The sequence below is a fragment of the Neoarius graeffei genome, chromosome 21 (genome assembly GCF_027579695.1).
Source record: "Neoarius graeffei isolate fNeoGra1 chromosome 21, fNeoGra1.pri, whole genome shotgun sequence".
In the NCBI taxonomy this organism is placed as follows: domain Eukaryota; kingdom Metazoa; phylum Chordata; class Actinopteri; order Siluriformes; family Ariidae; genus Neoarius; species Neoarius graeffei.
In genome coordinates, this window is record NC_083589.1 from 34510314 (window position 1) to 34525137 (window position 14824).

The window sequence follows — 14824 nt, forward strand, 5'->3', positions numbered from 1 at the left end:
TAAATACATCTAACCCTAACAAAAAGCTAACCCAAACCCTAAAATACAGCTAACCCTAACAAAAAGCTAACCCAAACCCTAACAAAAAGCTAACACAAACCCTAAAATACAACTAACCCTAAAATAGAGTGAACCCTAACAAAAAGCTAACCCAAACCCTAAAATATAGCTAACCCTAAAATACAGCTAACCCTAACAAAAAGCTAACCCAAACCCGAAAATACAGCTAACCCTAAAATACAACTAACCCAAACCATAAAATACAGCTAACCCTAACAAAAAGCTAACCCAAACCCTAAAATACAGCTAACCCTAAAATAAAGGTAACCCAAACCCTAAAATACAACTAACCCAAACCCTAAAATATAGCTAACCCTAAAATATAGCTAACCCTAAAATATAGCTAACCCAAATCCTAAAATAAAGCTAACCCAAACCCTAAAATACAGCTAACCCAAACCCTTAAATATAGCTAACCTTAAAATATAACTAACTCAAACCCTAAAATACAGCTAACCCTAAAATATAGCTAACCCTAAAATACAACCAACCCTAACAAAAAGCTAACCCAAACCCTAAAATACAGCTAACCCAAACCCTAAAATACAGCTAACCCAAACCCTAAAATACAGCTAACCCAAACCCTAAAATATAGCTAACCCTAAAATACAGCTAATCCAAACCCTAAAATATAGCTAACCCAAACCCTAAAATACAACTAACCCAAACCCTAAAATAAAACTAACCCAAACCCTAAAATACAGCTAACCCTAACAAAAAGCTAACCCAAACCCTAAAATACAGCTAACCCAAACCCTAAAATATAGCTAACCCAAACCCTAAAATATAGCTAACCCCAACAAAAAGCTAACTGTCTCAAAACATACAAAAATTATAAATTTAACCTAGATTGAATGCCGTCTATATATTAACCTAGGTTGAATGCAGGTTTAACCTGAGAACGGATTTTACCTGCAACATATACATTGGAAGTATATTAAACAAAAGAAAACAAAATGTCTGAATCCTTATTCTCCGTGATTGTAACTTCAATGCATTCTTGTTATGGAGCTGATATAATTCTCTGAAGGACAGCATAAATACAGTCAAGCTACATGTTTGTAGATGACAGTGGCATTGAGGTGTAGCTGCTGTAAAATAGTGGTGACAGACAGATAAACCCTGCGTTTGGTGTTGTGCAGTGCAGCTGGTATAGGTATCGGTGCTTATCTTGACACTGTAACAGAAAAGATATTTTTACCAGCCTGCTTTAGATATCTTACACTGATTCTAAACGATAGTCACAGAACAGAAATAGACATATCAAACAAGATTTTTAACATGGTAGTAGCAAAGTGAACTTCTCTGCTAAGCTTTAAATGTCTCAAATGGCTGTTTAATCTGATTTCAACCTGCCAGCTTCCAGTACCTGAAAAGACCACACACAGTCTTATATTTCCTGTTATTGCAGGCTATTTCTATTGACTTATATACTATATATAGCTAAATAATGCGAGACTTGCGATACTCTACTGTAATCTTAGCCCTTAATCTTAGTAAACCTAACTCGGGCTTGGATATCATTAAAAAAAAAGTGTGTATGTGTATATATATATATATATATATATATATATATATATATACCTTGAATTCAAAAAAACAAAGCACACATTCTTGTGACTAGTGCTGCTCATATATCCTGTAGTGCTAATATACCATATCACGAGAACAATATTTAAAAAATATTGGCTGGTGTTGAGCGGTATATCAGATATATTCCATTCAGCTAGCATGATATTGAATGAGGCGAAGATGAGTAGCTGAATGGAATATATCTTATTTACCATGAAAAAAATCCAGCCAATATTATTATTATTATTATTATTATTGCAGTCAAAAGACATGCAGTTAGGTTGACGTGGGGCGGCCTTGGGCTGAGGTGCCCTTGAGCAAGGTACCTGATCCCTGACTGCTCCCCGGGCGCTCTGGTGTGGCTGCCCACTGCTCTGAGTGTGTGCGTGTGTTCACTGCTTCAGATGGGTTAAATGCAGAGGATGAATTTCACCGTGCTTGAAGTGTGCATGTGACGAATAAAGGTTTCTTCTTCTACACATTTGATGGAATAATTATAGATTTTACAAAAAGTTAAGAATGGGGGGGGTGTTTTAGAATATTTCAACTGTTGCTCTCTTTTCCAGTTTTGCGATGTCTATTGGTATGCTTTTCTCTTGTAAATATGCGTGAAGAATATCTAATGAAGTTTTGGAAGCCTTTCAGGTGTTCAATACATCTTTCTGTTTCAAAACTTTCTCAAAATCTTCCATTTTTAATGACGCAAACCGCGAGGCCATGTTTGTTTACAAATTATCACAGTTGCTTGCTAGTGTGGAAGATTTACATGTAATACGGAGCTTATGGCATTTTCAGTTCACTGTGACAATTTACTGCGGGTGCCACCGGATAGCAAAGAAATGCTTCTGCGCAGCAGAAAACTCTCTCATGGAAAATTTGCATCAGCTCCAATGTGTGACGTCATGTTGTCTTGACAACCGTGCAATATTGCAAACCATAGTCAATGCTCATTCTCCATTGGGTAGAGTGACATAATACACGTAGGATAAGCGATATGCTAACAATATTGCATGCTAGCAAACCAAATGAATGAAACCCGCTAGAAGGGAAGAGAGTACATTTTTATTCCATTGAAAAAGTGTCCTGTCTGTATAATAACCATAGCAAACTGTTACTATTAGAGCTAGGACTTCAGCTCAGCCAAAACTTAGCCAAACACACCAAAAAAGCAACAGGGCAAAAGATTTTGCAAGGGATTAGCAGCAGGCTGCCAGGTTGCTCCGTTGTGTGTAGTTGTCGATGTTTATTTTAAAGGTAACTAAGTAAATTACATGGGGAAATTAATACTTAAGTTTGAGTGAAAAATACTGTGGCGAGCGTGTGTGCATGGAAGAAGAGTCTGGAGACAGAAATCTTAGTTTCTCTGTCATTCGTCTGTGCTACTTGCTCTCGATAGCACTGGCTTGACTAGCATTCACTAACACTACTGATGAACGCTACACCGACTGGAAGGTGACTTTACTGCTGTGCTGATGGCACCGACTCATGGGTAAGCTAGCGTTGGCCTTTGAGAAGGCCGAGGATGAAAAATTTTTGTTCCCTCCTACTATAAATCAAAATCTGATTGGTTAATTCATCTGTCACTTCCTACATAAACATACACTGCCATGGCCTTCTGTCCCGGCAATGAAGTCCTAATCAATGAGTGTGAGCCAGCTCTGAACTCTTCTCAGCCTAGAGACAACAAACAAACAAACAAAAAAAACTCATTGGATAACTCGATTTTAAAGTTTTCAGGACAGTAACACTTTCATTTCTGAAGCAGATTTGATAGAAAATGAGGCTGAATTAGAAGAGAATAATTATAATGAAATTATGAAAGAATTAAAGAATGAAAGAAATTAAATATAACATTTGAAATGCTGATATGTTTGGGCCTTCTCTGAAGGCCTAGAAGGCCTTGACGGTTCCCCTCTGTACAACCCCGATTCCAAAAAAGTTGGGACAAAGTACAAATTGTAAATAAAAATGGAATGCAATAATTTACAAATCTCAAAAACTGATATTGTATTCACAATAGAACATAGACAACATATCAAATATCGAAAGTGAGACATTTTGAAATTTCATGCCAAATATTGGCTCATTTGAAATTTCATGACAGCAATACATCTCAGAAAAGTTGGGACAGGGGCAATAAGAGGCTGGAAAAGTTAAAGGTACAAAAAAGGAATAGCTGGAGGACCAAATTGCAACTCATTAGGTCAATTGGCAATAGGTCATTAACATGACTGGGTATAAAAAGAGCATCTTGGAGTGGCAGCGGCTCTCAGAAGTAAAGATGGGAAGAGGATCACCAATCCCCCTAATTCTGCGCCGACAAATAGGCCCTGTCCACACGGCAATGGATTCGGGTGACTCCGATACAATTGCTTATCGTTTAGGCCTGGCGTCCACACGGCACCGGCGTTTTGGGTGCCCAAAACGCAATCTTTTTGAGAACGGGTTCCAGAGTGGAAAGATCTGGCAACGTTGCCATTGTGAAGTCGTCTGGATGAGTAGAACGGATTTGTTTACGATGACGTCACAACCACATGACTGTGAGTGCTTCACGCCGGGTAGAAGTGTAACGAACGCGATGCGAGTTGTCAACAAATCCTATAACTTGGTTCATGAAACGCGCTTACAAAATATTTTCACTGTGAATATTTATTGTGTAATGGTGCAAAGTGAGAGAGAGAGAGAGAGAGAGAGACTCTGCCCTTAGGGCAGAGTCAATCCCGCCAGCAAAAATAGGGAAAAAAAGGAGCGATCTCACCTCTTCAGATGTTGACTTGACTTGACTTGAAAGCTTTAATGTCCTTAAAAAAGGCAATTTGTCTTACAGCACAGCAGAGTGACAAAAAACACATACAATAAAAAAAAACCCATCACAACACAATAAATAGCAAAACGTGTAAATAAATAAATACAGACCACTGGTCAGAGGCATCAATCAATGCTAGAAATGTTAAAAGAAATCATTTGTACATTAACACAAGTATGAGTGTGGTTTTAAGTATGTATCTCCCATATCTTGTTCAATTGATTAATTGCCATGGGGATGAAGGAGTTCTTTGCTCTGTTTGTTCTGATATTAGGGTATCTGTATCTGCGACCTGAGGGAAGTGTTTGGAATTTAACTGAGAGGGGGTGGGTAATGTCAGTGCAGACTTTGCCTGCCTTCTTGGCTAATCTATCCAGGTAAAGGTTACTAAGCTCTTTTTGCTGACACCCCATTATTTTCCCACTTGTTTTAACGATTTTACCCAGTTTACTTTTGTGCGTCACTTTGGAGTGACCATACCAGCATACAATACCATAGCAAAGAATACTTTCAATAAAAGACTTGTAAAATAACGTCATAATTGTATTGTCAACATTAAAAAAGTTAAGTTTCCTTAGGAAATACAAACGCTGTTGACCCGTTTTATAAATTGCATCTGCCCAACTGTCCCATGATAATTTGTGGTCTATAATTAGACCAAGATATTTATAGTCCATTACCACTTCAATCTCCTCTCCTCCAATAACTGAGGGGGGCGCTGGTAAGACTTTTTGTCTGAAATCAAAGATCAGCTCTTTCGTCTTGGATATATTGAGATGCAAGTTAGACATTTCAGACCAGTTGACAAATTCCTCCAGTGCTGGACCATGCGTGGCTTCATTATGGTTCAGTAAGCTTACCAAGGCTGTATCATCTGCATATTTAATTATGTGGCAACCAGGGTGACTACTACGACAACTGTCGGTATACAAAATAAACAGCAAGGGTGAAAGAACACTACCTTGTGGAGTTCCAATAGAGGTAAGTCGAACATCTGACAAGACGTTGCCTACCTTCACCTGCTGTGCTCTGCCCTGCAGAAAGTCCATAGTCCACTTCTCATCTCATCTCATTATCTCTAGCCGCTTTATCCTTCTACAGGGTCACAGGCAAGCTGGAGCCTATCCCAGCTGACTATGGGCGAAAGGCGGGGTACACCCTGGACAAGTCGCCAGGTCATCACAGGGCTGACACATAGACACAGACAACCATTCACACCCACATTCACACCTACGGTCAATTTAGAGTCACCAGTTAACCTAACCTGCATGTCTTTGGACTGTGGGGGAAACCAGAGCACCCGGAGGAAACCCACGCGGACACGGGGAGAACATGCAAACTCCGCACAGAAAGGCCCTCGCCGGCCCCGGGGCTCGAACCCAGGACCTTCTTGCTGTGAGGCGACAGCGCTAACCACTACACCACCGTGCCGCCCCCATAGTCCACTTAATCAATTTAAAATCAAAGCGGAAGTCTTTTTTTAGTCTTTCAGCTAAAATGTGTGGGTGTATGGTATTAAATGCTGATGAAAAGTCAGCAAAAAGGACACGAGCATGTGTCTTAGAACCTTCCAAGTGCATATACAAATAATCCAAAAGTGTGACAATGGCGTCATCTGTTCCTCTGTCACGCCTATATGCAAATTGTAGTGGGTCAAGGGCTTGCTGGCAAGAGTTGATGATGTGGGTTTTGACAATCCTCTCAAATGATTTGACTACAAGTGAGGTGAGGGAAATGGGTCTGTAGTCCTTGGGGGAAGATGGATGAGGGACTTTGGGAAGGGGGGCCACGTATGATTTTTTCCAAATATGTGGTACCACCTGAGTATCCAATGAGTGTTGGAAAAGATAGCAAAAGACCCCACTCAATTGGGCTGAGCAGTATCTCAGCACCTTGCCTCCTATATTATCAGGCCCAGGACTCTTTCGGATGTTGATCTTCTCAAACACCCGCCGCACTGTATCCTCCTTAATGGTGAATATTCCCACTGCCCCATTGTCCTGTAACCCATCCTGTAGCAAAATGGAATTACTGCCACTGGCCATATGCTCATGACGGGTGAAAAATTCATTCAAGTCATTGGCCAACAGATAGCGTGCTCTATCATCTGTTTGTTGTTCTGAGCTTTTGCTTGTCTTGTATGGACTTAAACCAACTGATGTTGGTTTAAGTCCGACAATACATTCCTCAAAAAGGGCGTAGAAGAGCAAATTAATCCATCAACGTGTAGCATTCAATTTATTCCGGACCATTAAAGACGCCGCCTTCGGCGTAGAATCATACGTCATCCTCGCCGCCATATTGGATAGGTCAAAGCGGAGAATAAAGATTCATGTGCTGCGTTTAACTGTACCAACAGGTTTACCGTCCAAACGAGATCACATGGGATTATCTTTCACAGGTGAGAAACAACAAATTAATCCATCAACGTGTAGCATTCAATTTATTCCGGACCATTAAAGACGCCGCCTTCCGCATAGAATCATACGTCATCCTCGCCGCCATATTGGATAGGTCAAAGTGGAGAATAAAGATTAGCTGCGTTTAACTGTACCAACAGGTTTGCCGTCCAAACGAGATCACATGGGATTACCTTTCACAGGTGAGACTGGAAAAATACTTTTCATTGTATTTGGTCATTATAATGTAATTTTACAAACAGATTTTCCTGACTTTGTGGCTAATATGAAGTCTCGCGCATAATAGTTTATGCGCATGCGTCCTTACTTCTTCTGTTGTTCTGTTGTCTCCGAAGGGACCGTCTTACAGCGCCCCTAGAGGTGTGGCATGTGTATTGCATCGTTTTCAGCAAGCGTTGCGTTGCCATATGGACCTGATATTTTACTGATTGTTGCCCATTTGGACGCAATATATTTTTAAATAACATCTCGTTGCCGTTGTCGTGTGGATGTAGCCATAGTGGAGCAATATCAGAAAGGAGTTTGACAGTGTAAAATTGCAAAGAGTTTGAACATGTCATCTACAGTGCATAATATTAAAAGATTCAGAGAATCTGGAAGAATCTCTGTGCGTAAGGGTCAAGGCCGGAAAACCATACTGGGTGTCCGTGATCTTTGGGCCCTTAGACGGCACTGCATCACATACAGGCATGCTTCTGTATTGGAAATCACAAAATGGGCTCAGGAATATTTCCAGAGAACATTATCTGTAAACACAATTCACCGTGCCATCCGTCGTTGCCAGCTAAAACTCTATAGTTCAAAGAAGAAGCCGCATCTAAACATGATCCAGAAGCGCAGACGTCTTCTCTGGGCCAAGGCTCATTTAAAATGGACTGTGCCAAAGTGGAAAACTGTTCTGTGGTCAGACGAATCAAAATTTGAAGTTCTTTATGGAAATCAGGGACACCGTGTCATTCCGACTAAAGAGGAGAAGGACGACCCAAGTTGTTGTCCGCGCTCAGTTCAGAAGCCTGCATCTCTGATGGTATGGGGTTGCATTAGTGCGTGTGGCATGGGCAGCTTACACATCTGGAAAGACACCATCAATGCTGAAAGGTATATCCAGGTTCTAGAGCAACATATGCTCCCATCCAGACGACGTCTCTTTCAGGGAAGACCTTGCATTTTCCAACATGACAATGCCAAACCACATACTGCATCAATTACAGCATCATGGCTGCGTAGAAGAAGGGTCCGGGTACTGAACTGGCCAGCCTGCAGTCCAGATCTTTCACCCATAGAAAACATTTGGCGCATCATAAAACGGGAGATACGACAAAAAAGACCTAAGACAGTTGAGCAACTAGAATCCTACATTAGACAAGAATGGGTTAACATTCCTATCCCTAAACTTGAGCAACTTGTCTCCTCAGTCCCCAGACGTTTACAGACTGTTGTAAAGAGAAAAGGGGATGTCTCACAGTGGTAAACATGGCCTTGTCCCAACTTTTTTGAGATGTGTTGTTGTCATGAAATTTAAAATCACCTAATTTTTCTCTTTAAATGATACATTTTCTCAGTTTAAACATTTGATATGTCATCTATGTTCTATTCTGAATAAAATATGGAATTTTGAAACTTCCACATCATTGCATTCCGTTTTTATCTACAATTTGTACTTTGTCCCAACTTTTTTGGAATCGGGGTTGTATAATAAATAACAATATTGTATGCATATGGCTTATGCATACAACATTTTATAACGGAATGCTAGCCTACTAGATAGCTAATAAATGCTAGTTTATCTGCTGGAGCCAGACATGTTCACAAACTGACGAATGATAGTTATGATGGGTAAATTTCACTTGAAAAGGTCAGAAAGCTGATTGGTTAATGTGTTAACTTACCTGCTAATATGGCTTCACCGAAAATGTTTGGATGGAGTTGAGTGTAGTGCAATGATGATGGTTTGGCATATTACCTGACTCCATAACTCCTATGTTAAGGCATTTATTACACCAGGAACTGTTTGTATCGACTTCTACAAAATACAGGCAGACTCTTTTTGCTCTCTGCATCAAGGACCCAGTCAGACTCGCAAGCCTATTTTTTCTTTTTATTTCTTTTCTTAATAATCCTTTATGATGTAAAAATGTTCCACTCATTTTCTCCCCGATTATTTCTCACCCTCCAGACAGCTCTCCCTTATCATATGACAGGCAAAGGTGAAGGGTAGGGAAGGCTAACACACTAATCTTCTGAGACGCATGAAGCCTGACAACTGCATCTTTTCAAGCTCATGCTATTTAACAGGGCAGTGTAACACACTCCAAGGAAAGTGCCATCTGCACTCTTCCACATACACTATCACTCATAAGTTTGGACACCCCTACTCATTCATAGGTTTTTCTGTATTGTGACTATTTTCTACATTGTACAGCAATACTGAAGACATCACAACTATGAAATAACATCTGGAACAGATATGGAATTATCTCATCTCATTATCTCTAGCCGCTTTATCCTGTTCTACAGGGTCGCAGGCGAGCTGGAGCCTATCCCAGCTGACTACGGGCGAAAGGCGGGGTACACCCTGGACAAGTCGCCTGGTCAGCACAGGGCTGACACATAGACACAGACAACCATTCACACTCACATTCACACCTACGGTCAATTTAGAGTCACCAGTTAACCTAACCTGCATGTCTTTGGACTGTGGGGGAAACCGGAGCACCCGGAGGAAACCCACGCGGACACGGGGAGAACATGCAAACTCCACACAGAAAGGCCCTCGCCGGCCACGGGGCTCGAACCCGGACCTTCTTGCTGTGAGGCGACAGCGCTAACCACTACACCACCGTGCCGCCCAGATATGGAATTATGTCGCTTAAAAAACCCCCAAAACGTTTCATATTTTAGATTCTTCAAAGTAGCCAGCGTTTACCTTGATGACGCTTTGCACACTATTGGCATTATCTTTACCAGTTTCATAAGGTAGTCACCTGGAACGCTTTTCAATTAACAGGTGCCTCGTCAAAAGTTAATTAGTGCAATTTCTTGCCTTCTTAATGGGTTTGAGATCAAATAGTAAATAATAAAAATACAGTAAATAGCCCTATTCCACAACTATAAGGAAACCATGATGTAGCTGTGTAGCGATGGAGCAGTGATCATTCCTGATAGTCAGGTGAACTTGGTGTCTCGGTGAGGTTAGACTTCAGTGAAGGAGTGTATAACGTGTCCTTGAAACAGTATAAACAATCTGTTCATGAAACAAAGCACCTGCAGGTAGGAGACAGCCATCAGGGATGTTTATGGCTTATGATGTGGGCTGAGGCCAGGAGAGGATCTGACGCTGAGGAAGATATCATGTGTTACTGAGATTAGAGTAGATGAACTACACAACTTGGGCATGTTCTGGGTTTTTCTCCCCCCCTTTTTTTCTAGAAGGCTCAATATGGATTTCCTTGTCTGTGTCTCTTTATTTATCTCTCTTCCATGAACTTCTTCCTGGTTGTCTCATTGCCTCATAGTTGATTTTCCTAGCTGCTCTTCTCTCTCCAGTGCATGTGATCCTCACTGTGAGATCTACAGACTCATAGCAGGTGTGACTGATTGCAGTGTGATTAGGAAGAGTAATTCTTGGGTAGCATAAGGAGAAAATAATAGTAATCATGTGGACAGGAATCGCTGAGACACATGGACGCTGACACACAAACACAGACAGATGCTTAGCTGATGATTTCAACTTCTTGTTTTTAATCAAAGTTGGGTGTGACGGCCCTCATTAGTACCGTACGTCCAGAGGATGTGTAGAGGAAGTTGTGCTGAAGTTCGGACGCAGAGAATGATCAGCTTCATAAATAAAGTGAAAACATGCGCATGAGTTTACAATATGGTGACCACGATCAAACAGTAAACAAAAACACATGAGGACTTAAGTGCCTCCTGAACTTCAAAACATCGTGAAATAACAAATTGCGAGAAAACTGATTTGCGAATCCAAACGTAATAAATCAGAGGAATTTCCAAACTTTTCATGAAGTGATCACTGCAAACTCGAGCGTTCTCTGACTCTGCTCCCTTTGATTTCAGCGAAAGGTTCAAGAGCCACCTTTCTTGTCGTCTTTTGGTAAAATCCTTTGCGCTTTCACCCTTTATCACTTCACATGGAACCCAGAAGATACTTTTATCAGTTTCAGTTTAATCTATTTAAGCAACCCAAAATAATGCAAGCGTAGAGCATTTTAATGACTTGCAAGGTGCCCCAGTGATAGTAACAGCTTTTTCTACTTCAGTGGGCCAGAAGTTCTTCATTACCTTCATCAGATCAACCACAGAAAATTATTTAACATCTAAATAGACCCACAATGGTATTTAATTGAATTCCAAGTGAATCCCAACGATGATGGAGCCTTCCATAAACAGAGAAAATAACTGGTTTTGTCCTTTAGATGACGGACAACATTCATCTCAATTCTAAAAGCAATACTGGACAATGTGCAATATAATGTGCAATACCTCTCCTGCTGGTTCCTTTTTTTTCTTTTCTTCCCCCCCTTCCCCATATCTTCTCATTGCATCTCATTATCTCTAGCAGCTTTATCCTGTTCTACAGGGTCGCAGGCAAGCTGGAGCCTATCCCAGCTGACTACGGGCGAAAGGCGGGGTACACCCTGGACAAGTCGCCAGGTCATCACAGGGCTGACACATAGACACAGACAACCATTCACATCTACGGTCAATTTAGAGTCACCAGTTAACCTAACCTGCATGTCTTTGGGGGAAACCGGAGCACCCGGAGGAAACCCACGCGGACACCATGCAAACTCTGCACAGAAAGGCCCTCGCCGGCCACGGGGCTCGAACCCGGACCTTCTTACTGTGAGGCGACAGCGCTAACCACTACACCACCATGCCACCCTCCCCATATCTTATTCTTTTTATATTTGTATATGTAAATATTTAATTTAATTTATCTAGAAGTTTTTTCTCTATTTTCTATTCTCTATTTATCCTGTAATGATGCTGCTGGAATCTTAATTTCCTTGAGGGAACCCTCCCAAAGGGATCAATAAAGTTTAATCTAATCTAAAAAGATGTACTGACTGGTTTTCTGATGAAGAGTGTACCTGGAGTATCGATATGATGGGATAAGTGTGAGCCCAGACAGTCAGTAAGGCTGTAACTAAAATATTAAAAAGCACAATGCATAGTTCTGCACATACCCTGAAAGTTAAAGCAAATGTGTGAAACCCACAGATGTATTTTATTTTAAAGACCTGTTACTGAAAGTACTTAACATGACCGGATTCAGTGTGTGCTTTGCGTTGTAATCTAATATCTGATGTATGGTATGATGCAAATCGAAATGTTCCATTTTCAGTCAAAGACTCTGTGTGTGTGAAATCACTCCTCGACTTGTTCACTATTTACTGTATAGACTGTTCTTTATAGAGGACTTTATAACCCTCTTCAAAAAATTCCTCTGCAGGGATTGGCCAAGCATGGCTCACGTGACATAAAATAGTTCCACCATTGATTCAGGAATGTATCTTGTAATGTCAAAAAAAAAAAAAAAAAAAAAGGATATGGTGCGAGTCAATCATGGTATATCCTAGATACACCATGAACTGACGTCACAATTTCAAGCTATACAACCGACTCAAGTCACAGCTGTGGCTCCGCGAGCATTTCTGTGTGTGTAGATCTACGTATCATGATCGTGCCTGGTGAGGCACGCGATAGCATGGTACATTACACATGCGCAGGATGAAGGTCACTCCAACATAAACAACAAACATGGCTGCCTCCAGTGAGTTTATGCCGAGATTCAATCTTAACACTTTTAGTTTGGAACTTTTTGATGAGGGATATTTAACAGTTATTCCATGATATCAAGTCGTACACGAGCTGATAGATGATGAAGCACACAGCGCCAAGTCGGCTATAAGCCATGTACGAAGAGATTGAGTGGAATAACTGTTTTATTCTATCCACATTCACTGGATTTTGAGAAACAGAGCATTTTTTTTTATTTTTTGCAAATTTGATAAATAAAAACTTTTATACAAAATGTCCAACAAAATTATTTCCACTTAGAATGTAAACAAACTGGTGAAATAATAGTAGCAATTTGTGAAAAATGCTATAATAATAATAATTTTTGAAAAAAAAAAGATAGGTTCTTACCATCAAATACTTTTATTCCATATTTTGTTGCATTTTTTTGTATTTTTGGGGGTTTGTTTTCGAGTAGAGCTTTTATTTCATCTTCGGTTGGTGCGTAGATGAAATAATTTTCTCTTGCCGTATCATAACAGGAGTGCTGAAACCTACATCCCTATCAGCACTATACCGGCTAGCAGGTATTGCACTGCCTTCCATCCAACGAGAAGCTCACTCCAGAACCCAGAAGTTTTTACAAGAGCAAGACCCAAGACATCCTCTACACCATTACCAAGATATAAGAAGAAGACTCAAGTCCAGAAAGAGCTTCATGGTTGTACAGAATCTAAATCCTAAGGACTCTGCCAAATACCGACCAGACCGTTGGAAAGCTTCCGACACTCTACCACCAAATGAAGCTCTTCAGAGTCCTTGCGAGTCCCTACCTCATGGTTCTCACCTGCCCAGAAGGGAATGGGTCGCCCTGAATAAAGCCAGGAGCGGAGTAGGTAGAACTAAAGAAAACCTACTGAAATGGGGACGGGTGAACTCAGCCGAGTGTCGATGTGATCACCCTAACCAAACTATGGGACACATTCTCCATGAGTGCGAACTGGGTCCAAATGTCACCAATCAAGACCTATATGAAGCTAACCAAGAAGCCTTGAACTGACTGCAGTACTGGCATGACAAGATATGATGGTGATGATCTTCGGTTGGTTCAGTAACACAGTCCACCATTTTGTTTTTCTCTATTCACAGTATATGAGCTGATAGCCTAGTAGTAGAGTAGGCATAGTACCATTTTCTTTGTGGCTGCACCCCTCACAAAATAGTACTATGCCAGTCACCTCAGACAATCCATAATTTCAACCGGAGCTTCTCAGTGCTTGGTATATTCAATTAATATAGCAGGGGGCAGCAGTGAAGGAGACTGGACTGAATACAAACAATAGAAACACACCATTATGACCAATTTATTACATTCCAGTATTATAAATTACGTCGCAAACAAAAATGCAGAAGTGTTTAAAACCGTTTCCTTCATAAAATACATCATGAATAAGTACATGTTGCCTTTATGAAATTGGTGGCTTCTTGATCCATCCTGGCAAGCAGATTATAGAGCTGCAAGAACTTATTCTGCACTGTGATCAATTACTGTGTGAAGTGTTCATCAGTTGTATGATGGATGTAATGGGTAATAGTGCTGTATAGTGAACTATCCAGCAAAATGACTGCACCCAAAAAGTTCACTGTATGATGAATAAGGAATGAATTAAGATATAGCAAGAGGCAAGTTTCTGGCTACATTTGTGTTTTTTCCCTGACTGTGTAGGTGGTGGGGCGAGTCTTGCTGCTCCAGCTGATCGATTACTTGACCCGCAACTATATGAGCGACCCTTTCGTGACGAGCCTGATGAACACCATGCGCATACACATCCTGCCCTCGATGAACCCAGATGGCTTTGAGTCGTCAGGACGTGACTGCATGTACTCACAGGGCAGGTGAGAGAGAGCGGGGGGGTTGCACCTATTTGTTCTTCCTACCCATGACCTGTTTCTTACACACAGCACACTGTATTATGGATTCTTTATAAGGTCAGGTACAGCGTTTGAGTGTGTTGGACATTCTCCAAACAAAACGCCAGCAAAATAGTGCACTCCATAGTAAAATGGGTGGGGATTCGAACAGCAGTTCTCAGAAAAATCATCAGTAGAAATTCCAAAGAATATGAAACCCCATGATGGAAAGGAAGCCTTTAGGGCAATAATGATGAGCATGTACATGCATAGCAACAATCTAAACACAGAT

General features: G+C 40.9%; 1 protein-coding gene across 4 annotated transcripts in view; it reads left to right on the plus strand.

The window, feature by feature from the left end:
• cpm (carboxypeptidase M) overlaps positions 1-14824 on the plus strand; it is a 113533-nt gene that overhangs the window by 46780 nt on the left and 51929 nt on the right. For all 4 annotated transcript variants that reach the window (XM_060903026.1, XM_060903027.1, XM_060903028.1 and 1 more), the window contains exon 4: positions 14348-14517. In XM_060903026.1, the coding sequence (XP_060759009.1) occupies positions 14348-14517 (170 nt within the window). The remainder of the gene's footprint in view (positions 1-14347; positions 14518-14824) is intronic.